Below are 21,252 nucleotides of genomic sequence, written 5' to 3' on the forward strand. Positions count from 1 at the left end.
AATGCTTTCTGTGTGACACATGCACGTTTCTGCCTCCATTCTGGTCACACACCATTTCTTGGGAAAGGCTCCCTTGCACAACACTAAGCTGTGTGCATGACACAAGCCCAGTGGGTCTTACAGTCCAAGTCCCTGAGTCAAGATGCTGACGCCTATAATGAGGATTCCAAGACACAGGTCAAACTTTGGGCCACTCGCAAATGCAATGAAGCAAAATATGTCTTGGGTAAGAGCCCTGAGCTTGCCCTCCAGAATAATTAAGAAATGATGGCTCTCTTCAAAGAATAAATCTTAATTGGGAAAACCAAAATTCTTTAACAAGGTGCCTCGAAGCATTTACAATATGGTGTAACTTTCAAGCAACATTTTTGGAATTTAGATACTACCAGAAAGGAGGTATCTATCTTTCCCACCAGCAACTGTGTCTGCGTGTGTCTATAAAATAAGGTGGAATGTAGGCGTGGAATAATTAATCTGAGAAATTCCAGGAATCTGGGGTCGGGGTGGAGATTAGGGTCAAAGTATAGCGGTAAAGATTGTGAGAGATTGAAGATACAAACAGACACTAGCTAGACCAGAGATGATAACAGAACTCTGACCCACCACCTCTGCAGCAGCATCCATCCCAGGCAGCCAGACAGCAGTGGGCCCATGATGGTCAGGATGTGGGGAATGACTGCCAGCTTCCCTGATTTGCCCCTTCTCCCAACTCAAGACAACCAGAGAAACCCAGATACATTCCCCAATCCAATCACATAAGATGCCCGATTCTAGGTAGCCCCCCTCCAGCTTCGCCATGCCCCCAGTAATGCTACATTCTGAAGCTTTGCCAGAGTCCTGACAGCCTTAGCCTTTGCCAAAGTGATGGTGGCTCACACCCTTGCTATAGTAAGCTCTAAAGAAATAGCCTCTGTTCTCACTCGGCCTTCGTTTATTTCCACAATTTCAGGAGTTCGAACCTCAGCTCGCCTGCTTACTACCTGAGTGACCTTGAGGAGTTATTTCACCTTTCTGTGTCTCAGGCACCTTATTGGTTGTGAGTTAATATATCTTTAAAAAGGACTTACAATGGTGCCTGGCAGGAAGCAGGTGCTCTTTGAATGTTAGCCATTGTTACAATCATCATCGGGGGAGAATTGGTCAGGGGAGAATTCCACGAGGAAACAGGAGTTGCATAAAGAGAGTGTAGAAGTGCTAAAGAAGACAGGCAAAAACTGTTCTCATCAGACACCCAGGCACGAGCTGCATAAGATGAGCAGAGTTCCCGCTCTCGTGAACTGCTCTGTCCATGGGAAGAAACCTGTGCCTGGCTCCCAAGAGCTTCAGCACCGCCATCCTCATCCTCAGCATCGTCCTCACCATCCCCACCACTGCCACCATCCAGAAGTACTTACTGAGGCCTGCTACATGCAAGGCCAGAGTCAGGAGCTGTGAGGACTCAGAAAGGAGGCTTCTCTGGATCCTGTCCTCCAGCCTGGGAAGGCAGCAGTGTGGCCTCAGGGGTGAGTGGCTGTGGATGGGCTTTAGAAATCCTAGGCTTGGGCTCTGAGTCTCTCCCCTCTGAGGCTTAAGATATCAGGGGTCAGGGATGGTTTGGGGGACAACGGCTGAACATAGAAAACCAGACAAAAGCCAGGACTAAGCTGAGGATTTGATGGAAGGCTCAGGCAGGAAGCACTACAAGAGGTTCACCTTTATTGCCACTACAAATAACTATCTTAAGAGGCAGTAGAACCTAATGCTTAAGACTGGGGCCCCTGGGGGCTTCCCTGGTGGCACAGTGGTTGAGAGTCTGCCTGCCAATGCAGGGGACACGGGTTCAAGCCCTGGTCTGGGAAGATCCCACATGCCACGGAGCAACTGGGCCCGTGAGCCACAATTACTGAGCCTGTGCGTCTGGAGCCTGTGCTCCGCAACAAGAGAGGCCGCGATAGTGAGAGGCCTGTGCACCGCGATGAAGAGTGGCCCCCGCTTGCCACAACTGGTGAAGGCCCTCGCACAGAAACGAAGACCCAACACAGCCATAAATAAATAAATAAATAAATAAATAAATAAATAAAAAGACTGGGGCCCCTGGGTGCAGTGCCCAGTGCCATAACTTGCTGGCTCTGGGACCTTGAGCAACATGACTTGACCCTGCTGTGCCTCAGTTTTCTTACCTATAGAATGGGGATGATAATAACGGTCCTCATAGAGTTGTAGGGAGGACTAGGTGTATCAATACATTCAAAGGGCTTAGAAAAATGTCCAGCACAAAATAAGCCCACATCAGTGTCCATGCTGTTGCTGTGGTTCCCTCAGGTGTTAAGCTTTGTTAGTTTGAACATCTTCTCTTCCCGGTTGTATTGTTTCGACAGTGTCTGAGACAGTGTCTGACACGGGTGTTCAATTGTTTTTTAATATTTTAAAAATTATTTTAGCCTTTTTGTAATCATTTTGAACTTGCAGGCAAGTTGCAAAATAGAAGAGGGTTTCTGTGTTCCCTTCACCCAGCTTCCCCTAATGTGAACAGGTTACATTACTACCATACAAAGAATGAAAGCAGGGCTTCCCTGGTGGCGCAGTGGTTGAGAGTCCGCCTGCCGATGCAGGGGACACGGATTCGTTCCCTGGTCCGGGAAGATCCCACATGCCGCAGAGCGGCTGGGCCCGTGAACCATGGCCGCTGAGCCTGCGCATCCGGAGCCTGTGCTCCGCAACGGGATAGGCCACAATAGTGAGAGGCCCGCGTACCGCAAAAAAAAAAAAAAAAAAAAGAAAGAAAGCAGGAGATTCACAATGACGCAACGCTATCAACTAACACAGACCTTACAGTAAACATTTTTGAGTGAGAGAAGGAAGGAAGGAAAGGCGGAAGGTAGGAAGGAAGGAGTGTTGTGGGCTGAGGTGATCAAGGAAGGCTTCCTGGAGGAGGTGGATTTGAGCTAGCCCTTGAAACAGAAGGGTCTTGAGACAGAGAGAGTGGATGAAGAGCATTCCAGGAGGGAGAAACCACACAGAGGCATGGAGGCCCCAGGGGATGAGGGGATAGTGAGGGGAGCAGTCTATTTAAAGGCAGGATGGGGCTGGATGGTGGAGGATTGGGTGTGTGGAGGGGCAAAGGGGCAAGTGGCACCGGCCACCTCCAGATACCTGGCCTTCTTTTTGTCCAGCTGCACTTCCTCTGTGCTGCCGTTGGTGCCGTAGAGGGTCATAAAGATGTTGGAGTCAGTGCCACCACCAACCACGTCACCCGTCCACACCGTCATTTCATAGAGCACCTGCCACGAGAGGGATGTGGGTCATGGGCATTGGTCGCAACCGTTAACCCCAGTGATTTGCCTCACTCTCACTGGGGCAAGACAACACGCCCTCCAAGCTCCATGGCTCTGAAAAGAGATCTCCCCCTAATCAACTGTAAATGTCTGGAGAGCAAGAGCTAGGCCTTGTTACTGTCTGTGTCCCTGGCTGTGTCCAGTTCAGTGCTGTAGAGTTCAGTTTCTGATAGAGAACACGCGCGCAGTAGGAATATGACCAAAAGCCCCAGCGTTAACCGATTTCTACGTCAGTTGAAATCTCAACCTAAGTCTGTTCATCCCAGCAGCGTGTGTTGGCCAGACAGTGGCTTTTGGAGCCATGCAGGGCGCCATTTGAGTCCCAGATCCGTCCCGTGCTAGCTGTTGACCTGGACAGAGGCCACACCTTCTCCAGCCTCCGCTTCCTCCCCCATAAAATAGGGATAAGCACTTTGTAGAGTTGCGAGAGCTGCAGACACTTCGCCTTGGGGATGGTTCTGGGGGACTCCCTCCTTCCTGCTGCAGGCAGCACACACCCTGCACGTCGGTGAGTGGGAAGCCCGCCCAGTCTGATGGTTCAGGGACTTCTGCCTCCATTCACTTGTGAAGTGGGACAGCCGCCTATTGTACGTGGTTCTCACTTTAGATTGGAATTTTGCCCTTTTGCCTGAGGTTTGCTCCAAAGAGGACGTATTCCCTTTGTCTCTGCTGGAGGGGGAGGGAGCAGCCTACTCCTCCGAGGACGGTGCCCTCACTGAGGCCCCTGCCTTGGTTCTTCCTCCAAGAGGCAGCCTCGTGTCAAGAGGGGCCATCTTCACCCCTGACCTGGAAGGTTCTCTGGTCCTGGCTTCTTACTCCACGCCTCTCACCAGGTGCCCAAGGACTAGCAATTAGGTCTCAGAGGTTCAGGAGAGGCTTGCACACGTGGCCAAGGATGTGCCAGGCTGATCATCTCCTCTGCATATACCTGTGCCCGGCCCTTCCCTTCCCCAGTGTCTGCTGTCACTCGTGAAGACGCTAGGTCCCCATCACCCAGATGCCTTTGGACTCATAACCCAAGTTATTCATGGCAGTGATCATGCCCCTGATGTTGTGTCTTTTCAGGCAACATCTAGAACCTTCACCATGCTACTGCAAGGCTCGAAGTAGTATTTCAGGCCTGGCCAGGAGGACATGTTTGCCAAGGGAGTCATTGAAGAGCCCCTTGCTTTACCAGGAAAATCCTCTTAGACCACCTAACAGGGGCATGTGTGATGGGCACGGAGCTATCAGAAATGAAAGCAGAAGCCTGACACTATTTTGCTCTAATCCAGCAGACATAGAAACAGAATGATCAAAGTGAGTGCTCGGTGGCCCCATGGAGACAGTCCCTTTAAGGCTGATATCTCCAGACTCCTGTGTTCTCTGTGTCCATCTTTCTCTCCTTTATGCAGACACATCTCTTTTTATGTCATAGGTGTGTTTCCAGAAAGAGACACAGAAACAGGGCTTTTGTAATTCCAGTCTGATATCAGATGTCCTGGGGAGGTGGCCAGTCCAAAGAGCCCTACAGTTCTTTGTAAAGTGACAAACGTGTGTTCTTTTGTAACAGGAATAACTGGGGTGTGGGTCTGGATTTCCACAGACTAAAGGGCTCAGAGGGAGATGCAGCTGTACCGAGCGGGGTGTGCGTATGCACTGGGAGTGACCCACACACATGCCCACGTGCGTGCTGGGAATTGGGTCAGGACGGAGGTCCCTGGATGAGTCGTGTGCTCTCCTACACTGACTGTCTGGCCAGAGATGGAGATGGCTGAGCAAGGGAGGGGGGTTATCGATGCCGTAGAAATTTCTGCTCTCTGGCTCTCAAGCAGGGGATGGCCTGGCATCCACACTCCTGCCTGGCAAGAGTTTTAGAGCCCATAACTCAGCCCTTCGTTCTGTTTCCATATACTATATAGGTGGGACATGCTCAGGCCCAGAGCGATTTCTCCTTACCTTTGTGTGACGGCTTCTGACCTAAATCTAGTAGCGCATGGGTTTGGATTCAGGAATAGAGATGAGGGCTAGGACCTTCCTTTTACTCCACAGCTTTTCAGAGAGAAAGGGAACCTGTAGGGTCATGTGACACAGAGGCCTCTGCGCCACCAGCTGGTCACGTTTCCTTGGGCCCCAGCACCCAGGCATCCTGCTTCCTGCCTGACACCGACCTGTGACTTTATACAACTTGTCCCAGGTCATTTGGCTAGTTAGAGGTGGAGATGGGACAGGAGCTTAGAGCACCTGCCTTCCAGCTTTCTCCCCTTAAGGGGGTCTTGTGCAGACAGCACTCACTACACTATGAGACCCAGAGGCTCACAGTCTCTCAAATGTGCCATCTGTCCTCATGACTGGCCTACCGGTGTTGTTGCAGCATCCTTTGGAGAATAATGACTCTGCCTGTCTGTGTAGAGCATGCAAAGCTTTTCTGGACTGTTCATGGTCTCATTAGTTCTCTTCAAGATCTTGCATGGAACAGGATAAGAAGCATTATTTCCATGTGCTGTATGAGAAAACCAAGGCCCGGAGAGGCCAGATGACTTGTGCAAGGTTACAGAGCTGCAGACTAGAAGAGACTTGATTCTCTTGGCTCCTAGCAAAGTGGGTCTGGCTGCTATATTGGGCTGCAGCCCCTTCCAGTGCCCCAGGGATGAGTCTGCTGCTTCTCTCACTGCCATTTCCCCTGCTGCTCGCCCACCTCAGCCTGCACTGCCCTTAGCCACACAACGCACAGACACAGGTGCCCCCTGTACCTTCACCCCGATGTTCACCACCATGGCATCCAGGAGGTCAAAGACACGGGAGGTGACTCCATCTCCTCGGTCCTTGGCAAGCCAGCAATTGCAGCGCAACATGTACTTGGTGCCCTGGGTGGGCACAGCCAAGCACAGCTCCTCCACCAGCCAGCAGCTCTCAGGGGAGGCCCCGTCGTGGCCCAGCTAGGAGGGGACACACAGGGGCCATGAGGACAGGGCGCAACTGGGAAGAAGCCCTCCCTGCTCAGCGTCCGCTTCCCCTCTTTTGCCTCCTCCCTCAGCATCGCCTTCCCATGTGCTTCACACTCACTGACCTGTCCCTCCCGTGAAGGTGGAGAGGTTTTGCAGACGTAATTAAAGTCTCTAATCAGGCGACTTTGAATTAATCAAAAGATTATTCTAGGTGGGCCAGACCTCATTAGGTGAGCCCTTTAAAAGAGGGTCTAGACGTGAGAGATGGAAGAAGTCAGAGAGATGTGAAGCAGAAGAGATCTTCTCTGAATGGCTTTGAAGAAACAAACTGCCTGATTTTGGAGAGGGTCACGTGGCAGGGAATGCAGGCAGCCTCTGGCCTTGGTCCTACAACTACAAGGAAACAGATTCCTCCAACAACCATTGAGCTTGGGACAGGACCCCAAGTCTCAGATGAGACCCCAGCCGTGGCAGCAACTTGATTTCAGCCCAGTGAGACCTTGAGAAGAGGGCTCAGCTAACTCAGACCTGGACTTCTGACTCAGGACACTGTGAGATAATACATTTCTGTGGCCTTAAGTTATTAAGTTTGTAGTAATTTGTTACACGGCAATAAAAAACGAATACACAGGCCTCCCCATTGGGTGGGTGGAAAACGGACCTGGAGGGGCAGGTGATGCCACCAAGGTCATACAGCTAGTTGATGGCAGGGGCCAGGAGCTCTTCCTCTGCTGCCTGTTCTCAGTGGGGTTCAGGTCGGGCCCACTCACCCTCCCACCTGTGTACTGGTCAGTTCCTTGCTTCCTTCCCTAGGGGTGGTCACCATCCCGAGGCCCTAGGGCCCAGCACCTCTATTTTCTGGATAATGCCCACATCCAAGCCTGCAACATAGAACTCCTCCACTGAGCCGCAGCTGAAGCCTTTCTTCCCTCGGGGATAGTCCAGCCAGATGCGGTTACTGCGCTCGTCATCCTCTCCGATGAGGAAGATGAAGGCCCGGCTGTCGGTGGCTGCGTCCTTGTGCTTCCCCGTGGTGACTGACACATAGTAGGGAATAACTGCAAGAGATCATGGGAGCCCAGACTCATCACGGGCCACGTGGACCAGGGTAGGCTCGGACACTTGGAAATGACCTCTGGAGGCACTGATCCCAGCTCCCCGCCTCTGAGACAAAGTACAACACAGCTTTTCAGACTGGCAAGTGTCTGCCCTCCAAGGACTGAGGGAGCTGGTAACTCCCAAGAGAAGATCAAAGAGAGCATCGCTGCCACATCTAAAAGCCCTGTTGACCAATTATCTTCGTGGCACCGAGCACTCCCATGTGAAGTGGGGTGAGAACAATAATGGCTAGCCGAGTACAGGGGTTAGATGCCTGAAAAGCTTATCATAGATAAGAAAAGCTTATCACAGCAAAAATGAGGTTGGCAAAAGCAAGGTCTCACGGAAAGCAGGAATTTAGGGAAGATAATAAAATAGCATTTATATATGTAACCTGGTAAATCAAAGTTCTAGAAGGCACTCATTTCCAAAACAATCCAGATTAAACAGCATAAAAACTTGCTCAGGTAGTACGGCATAGAGTTCTAGTTGCCCAGCCAGTTTCCATTCTCCTTGCAGCTAGAGGTGGTCATGATATATAAGATGTTGGGAAATTTCTTTTAAAGGGTCTGACTCAACCGGGAGGAGCACCTTTTTGCCCCTTACCCTTCCATTCATTCTGCTTGGAATGTGGATGTGATGTCTGGAGCTCCAGCTCCAAGTCATCTTGGAACCATGGGCAACCTTTAGGAGGGAAGCCACTTGTAAGATTGCCAGAGTGGTCAGGTTGAAAGAGCCTAGGTCCCTGAATTCACTGGAGCTGCTATATCATTCCCAACTGCTTCTCTTTGAATTTTTATGTGTAAGAAAAGAAAAATTCCTTGTTCATTTAAGACACTATCTTTACGTCTCTTGTTACTTGCAGTTACTAACTGAAACAGGTTGGAAAACCTTCTCCTGGCTCATCTTCCTCAACAGCTTGGGAGACACTGCCCTGGGGTAGTAGATGTTAGGTTATGCAATCTGTAGCCCTTTGAAAAATTTCCAGATTAGACCTTCCTGGCTGGAACTACCTGCATTGTTTTCTGCCCATGGCTGCATTTCATCTTTACAAGGAGAGCGCCACTGGCCTTTCCACAGTTGATCATCATGCTTAATTAAGGAGAAGCACTTTCTTGTAGGTCCTGTCTAAGAAGGTAGGGTATGAAAAGATTGCCTCTCTGCCCAATCCCACAGTCCCTCCATGTGGTCTTCTGGAGAAAAATATAGTGGTTGACATGCTCTTATATCTAAGAGAACTGAACAGAAAAGCAGTGGATTTAAATGTCCAACAGAAAAATATACAATTGCCTTATCTCAAAAATCTGGTTGGAAAAAATGAACTTCTCAGGGGATTACAATATTGTTTTAAGAAGCAGGAAGAAACTGAAGCTAAAAGAGTGACTTGTCCAAGGCCATGCGGTTTCTTGTCAGAGACAGAAATGGAACTTAAATCTCCCAAAAAACAGCTCAGGACTTCTTCTTCCCATCCCCCCACACTGCTCATGCCTAAAATTTGCATGGCTGAGTCCTAAACAACATACAAGGAATTCTCATTGCTGCTCTTGATTTCTGTCTCATGAGAATTGTCCTAGGCTCTCTGGGCTGAAACTATTTCTTGGGAGTCTGGGTGAGGGCAGAGTTTAGGATGATACCCTCCTGGTGGTAGATCAGCAGATTACGGATATCATCATTCTAACTTCTCTTAGCCTTTGTTTCCCCATCTGTAAAGGAAGCTAATTGCTGCCCTCTGTAAACAAAATTAATAAACAAAAACGTCAATTAAATAGAGTCTGGAGACCAGAAGGGGGAGCTCTCACTCCCTATGACGATGGCAGTGTCCAACAGGAAAAAGAAAGACTCCACTTCTCTCCTGGCAACAACTCAGTCAATGAAAAGTCCTGGACTCTTTGTTTACTACAACTCTCCCAACTGCCTTTTCCAAGAGTTCTCCTCCCTTGCTCTGTGGGAACTTGCATGTAGTTTGCCAGGGTTGCAGACTCCAAATTGCAATTCTCTGTTGATCCCAAAAAACCAATTTTGCTAGAGAAATAACTGGCAGTCTATTTGTTTTAGGTCAACATTTTGGTGGCCTGTACAGGGATCCAGAGAAGAGCCCCAACAGGTCTGGGGCTGGTGAGCAAACAGGTGAGATACCCACAGTTTAGCCCATTGTGCCCACTGCTTTTCTTGTCAACCCTGGAGTTTGAAGGTATGTCTTTTTCCTGGATCTGAGCGCATACTCTCTTAGCATTTGAAGCTTTCCAGGCTTTATCTGGGATCTATTTTAAGGTTTTGTCCTTTCTGGTTAAGGCCTTGTTCTGTATACGAGTAATCATTTGCCACCTTGGTCAGATTTTGAGATCAGACTCTTTCAGCTGAAACTGGTTAGGTTTCAACCTGTTCCCTTTGGAACGGGGGCTGTTTCATTGCAACTGTGCTGTTTCAGCCTTTGACCCATTCCTTTGGAGCAGGGGTTGTTCTATGAGAAGTGGGCTGAGAAACCTTTGGCCTGGCTCCTCTAGGACCAACCTGTTCCCTTAGAACTTGCTAGTATTAGGCCTGCAGTTCCTTTGCAAGCTGTTTGAGATATTTGAACTGTTTAAGCTATTGAATTGAGTTGTTAAAAATGTAAGATGGTTGAGTTTTTTAATCTGTTTAAAAATTATTCTTTTACTCTGTAGGAAAACCTCTGAGAAGTAGGATCCCAGTTATCTAAATATTTTGAGGGCACCCCTCCTACAGGGAATCTGGTCAATTTTATGTGTAAAAACCTCAGTTCTTCCTCATACACATTTCTAACTAAATAGATCTACCTGACCAAAGGCAATTTAGAATATCAATGGCCAAATGGAACTTCTGAAATCCCCAAACTGAATTTTTTTAAAGCCAAATTGGAATACAATAGTGCTAAAATTTCTAGAACTGAATGGAATGTGTATTTAGATTGGTACTTTGAGGCTTCCAAATATTATCATAAGCCTAAAATTGCCTCTCTGCAAGTGAGCCTTTTGTAAGTAGCAGTATAGATGGGTCCTGTTGTTTTTAATCCAATCAGCCACCCTATGTCTTTTGATTGGTGCATTTAATCCATTGACATTTAAAGTGATTATTGATAGCTATGTCATTTTGTTACTTGTTTTCTGTTTTTTTGTAGTTCTTTGTTCTTTTCTTCTTCTTTTTAGTTTCTTCCCTTTTGGTTTGATGATTTGCTTGTGTTCCTTTCTCTCTAGCTTTTTGTGTATCTATTGTAGGTTTTTGATTTGTGGTTATCTTGGGGTTTGTATATGTTGACCCATAGCTATATCTGCTTTGTTTTAAACTGGTAGTCATTTAAGTTCAAATACTGCCTAAAAGATCTACATTTTTTTTACTCTCCTCCCCCATGTTTTGTGCTTTTGATGTCATATTTTATATCTTCATGTCTATCTTTTAGCTATTATAGTTATAGAATTTATTTGCCTTTACTAGTGGGATATTTCCTTTCCTAGAAGTTCTTACTTCTTGTTGCAGCTTTTTTTTTTTTCAAACAGCATTATTGGACTATAATTGCTCTACAATGGTGTGCTAGTTTCTACTTTATAACAAAGTGAATCAGCTATACATACACATATATCCCTATACCTCCTCCCTCTTGGGTCTCCTTCCCACGTCTTCCTCCTACCCCCCATCCCACCCCTCTAGGTTGTCACAAAGCACTGAGGTCATCTCCCTGTGCTATGTGGCTGCTTCCCACTAGCTATTGATTTTACATTTGGTAGTGTATATATGTCTATGACACTCTCTCACTTCGTCCCAGCTTACCCTTCCCCCTCCTCATGTCCTCAGGTCCATTCTCTACATCTGAGTCTTTATTCCTGTCCTGTCCATAGGTTCTTCAGAACCATTTTTTTTTTAGATTCCATATATATGTGTCAGCATATGTTATTTGTTTTTCTCTTTCTGACTTACTTCACTCTGTATGACAGACTCTAGGTCCATCCACCTCACTGCAAAAGACTCAATTTTGTTTCTTTTTATGGCTGAGTAATATTCCATTGTACACATGTGCCACATCTTCTTTGCCCATTCATCTGTTGATGAACACTTAGGCTGCTTCCATGTCCCGGCTTTTGTAAATACAGCTGTTATGAGCATTGTGGTACATGACTTGTTTTGAATTATGATTTTCTCAGGGTATGTGCCCAGTAGTGGGATTGCTGGGTCATATGCTAATTCTATTTTTAGTTTTTTAAGGAACCTCCATACTGTTCTCCATACTGGCAGTATCAATTTACATTCCCACCAACAATGCAAGAGGGTTCTCTTTTCTCCACACCCCCTCCAGCATTTGTTTTCTGTAGATTTTCTGATGATGCCCACTCTAACTGCTGTGAGGTGATACCTCATTGTAGTTTTGATTTGCATTTCTCTAATAATTAGTGATGTTGAGCAGCTTTTCATGTGTTTCTTGGCCATTTGTATGTCTTCTTTGGAGAAATGTCTATTTAGGTCTTCTGCCCATTTTTGGATTGGGTTGTTTGTTTCTTTAATATTGAGCTGCATGAGCTGTTTATATATTTTGGAGATTAATCCTTTGCTGATTCATGTGCAAATATTTTCTCACACTCTGAGGGCTGTCTTTTCGTCTTGTTTATGGTTTCCTTTGCTGTGCAAAAGCTTTGAACTTTCATTAGGTCCCACCTGTTTATTTTTGTTTTTATTTCCATTACTCTAGGAGGTGGATCAAAAAAGATCTTGCTGTGATTTATGTCAAAGAGTGTTCTTCCTATGTTTTCCTCTAAGAGCTTTATAGTGTCCAGTCTTACATTTAGGTCCTGAATCCACTTTGAGTTTATTTTTGTGTATGGTGTTAGGGAGTGTTCTAATTTCATTCTTTTCCATGTAGCTGTCCAGTTTTCCCAGCACCACTTATTGAAGAGACTGTCTTTTCTCCATTGTATATCCTTGCCTCCTTTGTCATAGATTAGTTGACCCTAGGTGCGTGGGTTTATCTCTGGGCTTTCTATCTTGTTCCATTGATCTATGTTTCTGTTTTTGTGCCAGTACCATATTGTCTTGATTACTGTAGCTTTGTAGTATAGTCTGAAGTCAAGGAGTCTGATTCCTCCAGCTCTGTTTTTTTCCCTCAAGACTGCTTTGGCTATTCGGGATCTTTTGTGTCTCCATACAAATTTTAAGATGATTTGTTCTAGTTCCGTAAAAAATGCCATTGGTAATTTGATAGGCATTGAATTGAATCTGTAGATTGCTTTGGGTAGTATAGTCATTTTCACAATACTGATTCTTCCAATCCACGAACATGGTATATCTCTCCATCTGTTGGTATCATCTTTAATTTATTTCATCAGTGTCTTATAGTTTTCTGCATACAGGTTTTTGTTTCCCTAGGTAGGTTTATTCCTTGGTATTTCATTCTTTTTGTTTCAATGGGATGGGAGTGTTTCCATAATTTCTCTTTCAGGTTTTTCATCATTAGTGTATAGGAATGCAAGAGATTTCTGTGAATTAATTTTCTAACCTGCAACTTTACCAAATTCATTGATTAGCTCTAGTAGTCTTCTGGTGGCATTTTTAGGATTCTTTATGTATAGTATCATGTCATCTGCAAACAGTGAGAGTTTTACTTCTTCTTTTCCAATTTGTATTCTTTTTATTTCTTTTTCTTCTCTGATTGCCATGGCTAGGACTTCCAAAACTATGTTGAATAGTAGTGGTGAGAGTGGACATCCTTGTCTTGTTCCTGATCTTAGAGGAAATGCTTTCAGTTTTTCACCATTGAGAATGATGTTTTCTGTGTGTTTGTCGTATATGGCCTTTATTATGTTGAGGTAGGTTCCCTGTATGCCCACTTTCTGGAGAGTTTTTATCATAAATGGGTGTTGAATTTTTTCAAAAGCTTTTTCTGCATCTATTGAGACGATCATATATATGGTTTTTATTCTTCAATTTGTTAATATGGTGTATCACATTGATTGATTTCTTATATTGAAGAATCCTTGCATCCCTGGGATAAATCACACTTGGACATGGTGTACGATCCTTTTAATGTGTTGTTGGATTCTGTTTGCTAGTATTTTGTTGAGGATTTTTGCATCTATATTCATCAGTGACATAGGTCTGTAATTTTCTTTTTTTGTAGTATGTTTGTCTAGTTTTGGTATCAGGGTGATGGTGGCCTGATAGAATGAGTTTGGGAGTGTTTCTTCCTCTGCAATTTTTTGGAAGAGTTTGAGAAGGATGGGTGTTAGCTCTTCTTTAAATGTTTGATAGAATTCACCTGTGAAACCATCTGGTCCTGGACTTTTGTTTGTTGGAAGATTTTTAATCACAGTTTCAATTTCATTAGTTGTTATTTGTCTGTTCATATTTTATGTTTCTTCCTGGTTCAGTCTTGGAAGGTTATACCATTCTAAGAATTTGTCCATTTCTTCCAGGTTGTCCATTTTGTTGGCATAGAGTTGCTTGTGGTAGTCTCTTAGGATACTTGGTATTTCTGTGGTGTCTGTGGTAGCTTCTCCTTTTTCATTTCTAATTTTATTGATTTGAGTCCTTTCCCTCTTTTTCTTGATGGGTCTGGCTAATGGTTTATCAATTTTGTTTATCTTCTCAAAGAACCAGCTTTTAGTTTTATTGATCTTTGCTACTGTTTTCTTTGTTTCTATTTCATTTATTTCTGCTCTGATCTTTTTTTTTTTTTTTTTTTTTTTTTTTTTTTGCTGTACATCGCATCGACCAGGGCACGACCAGGGCATCGACCAGGGCACGAACCCGTGTCCCCTGCATCGGCAGGTGGACTCTCAACCACTGTGCCAGCAGGGAAGCCCCCCTCTGCTCTGATCTTTATGATTTCTTTCCTTCTGCTAACTTTGGGTTTCATTTGTTCTTCTTTCTCTGGTTCCTTTAGGTGTAATGTTAGATTGTTTATGAGACTTTTCTTGTTTCTTGAGGTAGGCTTGTATAGCTATAAACTTCCACCTTAGAATTGTTTTTGTTGCAGCCCATAGGTTTTGGATCATAGTGTTTTCATTGTCATTTGTCTCTAGGTATTTTTTGATTTCCTCAGTGATCTTTTGGTTATTTGGTAACATATTGTTTAGCCTTCATGTGTTTGTGTTTTTTACGTTTTTTTCCCTGTAATTGATTTCTAATCTCATAGCATTGTGGTCAGAAAAGATGCTTGATATGATTTCAATTTTCTTAAATTTACTGAGGTTTGATTTGTGACCCAAGGTGTGATTTATCCTGGAGAATGTTCCATATGCACTTGAGAAGAAAGTGTAATCTGCTGTTTTTGGATGGAATGTCCTATCAGTTAAATCTATCTGGTCTATTGTGTCATTTAAACTTGTGTCTCCTTTTTAATTTTCTGTTTGGATGATCTGTCCATTGGTGTAAGTGAGGTGTTAAAATCTCCCACTATTATTGTGTTACTGTCAATTCCCTCTTTTAGAGATGTTAGCAGTTGCTTTATGTATTGAGCTGCTCCTATGTTGGGTGCATGTATATCTATAATTGTTATACCTTCTTCTTGGATTGATCCCTTGATCATTATGTAGTGTCCTTCCTTGTCTCTTGTAACATTCTTTATTTTAAAGTCTATTTTATCTGATATGAGTATAGCTACTCCAACTTTTCTTTTTTTCTTTTTCTTTTTTTTTTTTTTTGCGGTACGCAGGCCTCGCACTGTTTTGACCTCTCTCGTTGTGGAGCACAGGCTCTGGACACACAGGCTCAGCGGCCATGGCTCACGGGCCTAGCTGCTCTGCGGCATGTGGGATCTTCCCGGACCGGGGCACGAACTCGTGTCCCCTGCATCGGCAGGCGGACTCTCAACCACTGCGCCACCAGGGAAGTCCCCAGCTTTCTTTTGATTTCCATATGCATGGAATATCTTTTTCCATCCCCTCACTTTCAGTCTGTATGTGTCCCTAGGTCTGAAGTGGGTCTCTTGTAGACAGCATATATGTGGGTCTTGTTTTTGTATCCATTCAGCTAGCCTGTGTCTTTTGGTTGGAGCATTTAATCCATTCAAGTTAAAGGTAATTATTGATATGTATGTTCCTATTACCATTTTCTTAATTGTTTGTGGTTTGTTTTTGTAGGTCCTTATCTTCTCTTGTGTTTCCCACTTAGAGAAGTTCCTTAAGCATTTGTTGTAGAGCTGGTTTGGTGGTGCTGAATTCTCTTAGCTTTTGCTTGTCTGTAAAGCTTTTGATTTCTCCATCGAATCTGAATGAGATCCTTTCTGGGTAGAGTCATCTTGGTTGTAGGTTCTTCCCTTTCATCACTTTAAGTATATCATGCCACTCCCTTCTGGCTTGTGTAGTTTCTGCTGAGAAATCACCTGTTAACCTTCTGCGAGTTCCCTTGTATGTTATTTGTTGTTTTTCCCTTGCTGCTTTCAATAATTTTTTTGTGTCTTTAATTTTTGCCAATGTGTCTTGACATGTTTCTCATAGGTTTTATCCTGTATAGGACTCTCTGCACTTCCTGGACTTGGGTGGCTATTTCCTTTCCCATGTTAGGGAAGTTTTCGACTATAATCTCTTCAAATATTTTCTCAGGTCCTTTCTCTCTCTTCTCCTTCTGGGACCCCTATAATGTGAATACTGTTGCATTTAATATTGTCCCAGAGGTCTCTTAGTCTGTCTTCATTTCTTTTTGTTCTTTTGTTATTATTCTGTTCCACAGCAGTGAATTCCACCATTCTGTCTTCCAGGTCACTTATCCTTTCTGCCTCAGTTATTCTGCTATTGATTCCTTCTAGTGTATTTTTCATTTCAATTATTGTATTGTTCATCTCTGTTTGTTTATTCTTTAATTCTTCTAGTTCTTTTTTTTTTTTTTTTTTTGCTGTCCACAGGCCTCTCACTGTTGTGGCTTCTCCCGTTGTGGAGCACAGGCTCCGGACGCGCAGGCTCAGCGGCCATGGCTCATGGGCCCAGCCGCTCCACAGCATGTGGGATCTTCCCGGACTGGGGCACGAACCCGTGTCCCCTGCATTGGCAGGCAGACTCTCAACCACTGTGCCACCAGGGAAGCCCTCTTCTAGTTCTTTGTTAAACATTTCTTGCATCTTCTTGATCTTTGCCTCTATCCTTTTTCTGAGATCCTGGATCATCTTCACTATCATTATTCTGAATTCTTTTTCTGAAAGATTGCCTATCTCCATTTCATTTAGTTGTTTTTCTGAGGTTTTATCTTGTTCCTTCATCTGGTACATAATCCTCTGCCTTTTCATCTTGTCTATCTTTCTGTGAATGTGGTTTTTGTTCTACAGGCTGCAGGATTGTAGTTCTTCTTGCTTCTGCTCTCAATTTTCTTAAATTTACCAAGGCTTGATTTGTGACCCAATATATGATCCATCCTAGAGAATGTTTCATGAGCACTTGAGAAGAAAGTGTATTCTGTTGTTTTTAGATGGAATGTCCTATAAATATCAATTAAGTCCATCTTGTTTAATGTGTCATTTAAAGGTTGTGTTTCCTTATTTATTTTCATTTTTGATGATCTGTCCATTGGTGAAAGTGGGGTGTTAAAGTCCCCTACTATGATTGTGTTACTGTCGATTTCCCCTTTTATGGCTGTTAGCATTTGCCTTATGTACTGAGGTGCTCCTATGTCAGGTGCATAAATATTTGCAATTGTTATGTGTTCTTCTTGATTGATCCCTTGATCATTATGTAGTGTCCTTCTTTGTCTCTTATAATAGTCTTTAAAGTCTATTTTGTCTGATATGAGAATTGCTTCTCCAGCTTTCTTTTGATTTCTGTTTGCATAGAATATCTTTTTCCATCCCCTCACTTTTAGTCTGTATGTGTCCCTAGATCTGAAGTGGGTCTCTTGGAGACAGCATATATACAGGTCTTGTTTGGTATCTTGTTTATACAGCCAGTCTATGTCTTTTGGTTGGAGCATTTAATTCTTTTACATTTTTAACATATTTATTGGAGTATAATTGCTTTACAATGGTGTGTTAGTTTCTTCTGTATAACAAAGTGAATCAGTTATACATATACATATATCCCCTATCTCTTCCCTCTTGTGTCTCCCTCCCTCCCACCCTGTCTATCCCACCCCTCTAGGTGGTCACAAAGCACTGAGCTGATCTCTCTGTGCCATGAAGCTGCTTCCCACTAGCTATCTATTTTACATTAGGTAGTGTATATATGTCCATGTTACTCTCTGACTTTGTCCCAGCTTACCCTTCCCCCTCCCCATGTCCTCTAGTCCATTCTCTAGTAGGTCTGCATCTTTATTCCCGTCTTGCCCCTAGGTTCTTCATGACCATTTTTTCTTTCTTTTTCTTTTTTAGGTTCCATATATATGTGTTAGCATACAGTATTTGTTTTTCTCTTTCTGACTTACTTCACTCTGTATGACAGACTCTAGCTCCATCCACCTCACTACAAATAACTCAATTTTGTTTCTTTTTATGGCTGAGTAATATTCCATTGTATATATGTGCCACATTTTCTTTATCCATTCATCTGTCAGTGGACACTTGAGGAGGTGGACTTTGGGAGCAATGATATATATATATATATATATATATATATATATATATATATATATATATATATATATATTTCCCTTTTTCTCTTTTTGTGAATGTGTATGTGTATGCTTCTGTGTGCAATTTTGTTTGTATAGCTTTGTTTTTACCATTTGTCCTAGGGTTCTGTCTGTTTTTAAAATTTTTTCCTTTATTTTTAGTATAGTTTTTAGTGCTTGTTTCCCTTGGTGGATTTGTTTTTTGATTTGTTTGCTCTCATCTTTCTTTCTTTTTTATTACTTTAAATTTTTTTAATAATTATTTTTTTAATTATTTTATTTTATTTTATCTTTTTCATTCTTTCTTTCTTTTTTTCTCCCTTTTATCCTGAGCCGTGTGGACGACAGGCTCTTGGTGCTCCATCCAGGCATGGGGGCTGTGCCTCTGAGGTGGGAGAACCAAGTTCAGGACATTGGTCCACCATAGGCCTCCCAGCTCCACGACCAATAACTACCTTAAATGTAAATGGAGGGCAGGTCCATGTCTGGTGGTGTGTTTTGGGGTGTCTGTGACCTTATTATGATTTTAGGCAGTCTCTCTGCTAATGGGTGGAGTGTGTTCATGTCTTGTTAGTTGTTTGGTATAGGGTGTCTAGCACTGTAGCTTGCTGGTCGTTGAGTGGAGCTGTGTTAGCGTTGAGATGGAGATCTCTGGGAGAGCTTTCACTGTTTTATATTACATGGAGCCGGGAGGTCTCTGGTGGACCAATGTCCTGAACTCAGCTCTCCCACCTCAGAGGTACAGGCCTGACACCCGGCTGGAGCACCAAGACCCTGACAGCCACATGGTTCAGAAGAAAAGGGAGAAAAAAAAAGAAAGAAAGAAAAATAAAATAAAGTTATTAAAATAAAAAATTATTAAAAATTAAATAATTATAAAGTAATAAAAAAAGAAAGAAAGAAAGAAGAGAGCAACCAAACCAAAAAACAAATCCACCAATGATAACAAGTGCTAAAAACTATACTAAAAAAAAAGAAGGACAGACAGAACCCTAGGACAAATCGTAAAAGCAAAGCTATTCAGACAAATTCACACAAAGAAACATACACATACACACTCACAAAAAGAGGAAAAGGAAAAAGATATATATATATATGTCTATATATTTAAAAAAGGAAGAGAGCAACCAAATCAATAAACAAATCTTCCAATGATAATAAATTCTAAATACTAAACTAAGATAAACATAAAACCAGAAACAAATTATTTGCAGAAAGCAAACCCCAAGTCTACAGTTGCTCCCAAAGTCCACTGCCTCAATTTTGGGATGATTCGTTGTCTATTCAGTTATTCCACAGATGCAGGGTACATCAAGTTGATTGTGGAGATTTAATCCGCTGCTCCTGAGGCTGCTGGGAGAGATTTCCCTTTCTCTTCTTTGTTCACACAGCTCCCAGGGTTCAGCTTTGGATTTGGCCCCTCCTTTTTGTGTAGGTCGCCTGAGGGCGTTTTTTCTTCACTCAGACAGGACAGGGTTAAAGTAGCAGCTGATTAGGGGGTTCTGGCTCACTCAGGCCAGGGGAAGGGAGGGGCACGGAATGCAGAGCAAGCCTGCTGCGGCAGAGGCCAGTGTGACATAGCCTGAGGTGCGCTGTGTGTCCTCCTGTGTGTTCTCCCAGGGAAGTTGTCCCTGGATCACAGGACCCTGGCAGTGGTGGGCTGCACGGGCTCCCGGGAGGGGAGGTGTGGAGAGTGACCTGTGCTTGCACACAGGCTTCTTGGTGCCGGCAGCAGCAGCCTTAGCATTTCATGCCCGTCTCTGGGGTCTGCGCTGATAGCCGCGGCTTGCACCTGTCTCTGGTGCTTGTTTAGGTGGTGCTCTGAATCCCCTCTCCTCATGCACCAGGAAACAATGGTCTCTTTTGTCTCTTCGGCAGCTCCAAACTTTTTCCCGGACTCCCTCCCGGCTAGCTGTGGCACACTAGACCGTTCGGGCTGTGTTCACGCAGCCGACCCCTGTCCTATCCCTGGGATCTGATCTCTGAAGCCCTACCCTCAGCTCCCAGCCCCCTCCTGCCCCAGCGGGTGAGATACAAGCCTCTTGGGCTAGTGAGTGCTGGTCGGCACTGATCCTCTGTGCGGGAATCTCTCCGCTTTGCCCTCTGCACCCCTGTTGCTGTGCTCTTCTCTGTGGCTCCGAAGCTTCCCCACCACCACCCCCTGTCTCCGCCAGTGAAGGGGCTCCTAGTGTGTGGAAAATTTTCCCCCTTCACAGCTCCCTCCCCGAGGTGCAGGTCCCATCCCTATTCTTTTGTCTGTTTTTTCTTTTTTCTTTTGCCCTACCCAGGTATGTGGGGAGTTTCTTGCCTGTTGGGAGGTCTGAGGTCTTCTGCCAGCATTCAGTAGGTGTTCTGTAGGAATTGTTCCTCATATAGATGTATTTCTGATGTATTTGTGGGGAGGAAGATGATCTCCACGTCTTACTCCTCCGCCATCTTGAAGTCTCCGCAGTCTTTTCTTTTCCACTTAGAGAAGACCCTTTAACATTTCTTTTAGGGCCGGTTTAGTATTTATGAACTTTTAATTTTTGCTTGTCTGAGAAGTTCTTTATCTCTCCAGCAAGAATGATAATCTTGCTTGGTAGAATGTCCTATGTTGTAGGTTTTTCCCTTTCAGCATTTCAAAGATATCATGCCACTCCCTTCTGGTCTACAAAGTGTCTGCAGAAAAATCAGCTGATAGCCTTATGGGGGTCCTTTTGTATGTGAATCTTTTTTCCCCAGTGTCTGGTACTTTTTTTTTTTTTAATTAAAGTATAGTTGATTTACAATATGTGACTCTCTTTTTCTCTTGCCGCCTTTAGAATTCTCTCTTTGCCTTTAACTTTTGCCATTGTAATTACATGTCTTGCTGTGGGTCTCTTTGGGTTCATCTTGTTTGGGACTTTCAGGGTTTCCTGTATCTGGATATCTGTTTCATTTATCAGGTTCAGTAAGTTTTCAGCCATACTTTCATTAAATACATTTTTGACCTTTTTCTCTCCCTTCTTCTGGGATCCTAATAATTTGAGTGTTAGTGTGCTTGATGTTCTCTCAGAGGTCCCTTAAAGTCTCCTCATTTTTTTAAATTTGATTTTCTTTTTGCTGTTTTCATTGGATGATTTCCATTATTCTACCTTCCAGATCACTTATGCATTCTTCTGTACCACCTAGTCTGCTGTTAATTCCTTCAGGTGTTTTTCATTTCAGTTATTGTATTCTTCAGCTCTAATTGGTTCTTTTTTAATATTTTCTAGTTCCTTGTTAAAATTCTCACTGTGTTCATCCATTTTTCCCCTTAGTTCAGTTAGCGTTCTTATTACTAATGCTTTGAACTCTTCATCTGGTAAATTATTTACCTCTGTTTTATTAGTTGTTTTTTCAGAGTTTCTGTCTTG

At 43.9% G+C, this 21,252-nt stretch overlaps 1 protein-coding gene across 2 annotated transcripts in view; it reads right to left on the minus strand.

The window, feature by feature from the left end:
• LOXHD1 (lipoxygenase homology PLAT domains 1) overlaps nt 1-21,252 on the minus strand; it is a 204,147-nt gene that overhangs the window by 36,573 nt on the left and 146,322 nt on the right. The window contains exons 32-34 of one of the 2 annotated variants that reach the window (XM_060119179.1): nt 7,091-7,299; nt 6,047-6,232; nt 3,133-3,260 (exon numbers count right to left, since the gene is read on the minus strand). In XM_060119179.1, the coding sequence (XP_059975162.1) occupies nt 3,133-3,260; nt 6,047-6,232; nt 7,091-7,299 (523 nt within the window). The remainder of the gene's footprint in view (nt 1-3,132; nt 3,261-6,046; nt 6,233-7,090; nt 7,300-21,252) is intronic. The other variant, XM_060119180.1, reaches the window with a different exon arrangement.

Source organism: Mesoplodon densirostris, chromosome 15 (assembly GCF_025265405.1).
Source record: "Mesoplodon densirostris isolate mMesDen1 chromosome 15, mMesDen1 primary haplotype, whole genome shotgun sequence".
Classification (NCBI taxonomy): domain Eukaryota; kingdom Metazoa; phylum Chordata; class Mammalia; order Artiodactyla; family Ziphiidae; genus Mesoplodon; species Mesoplodon densirostris.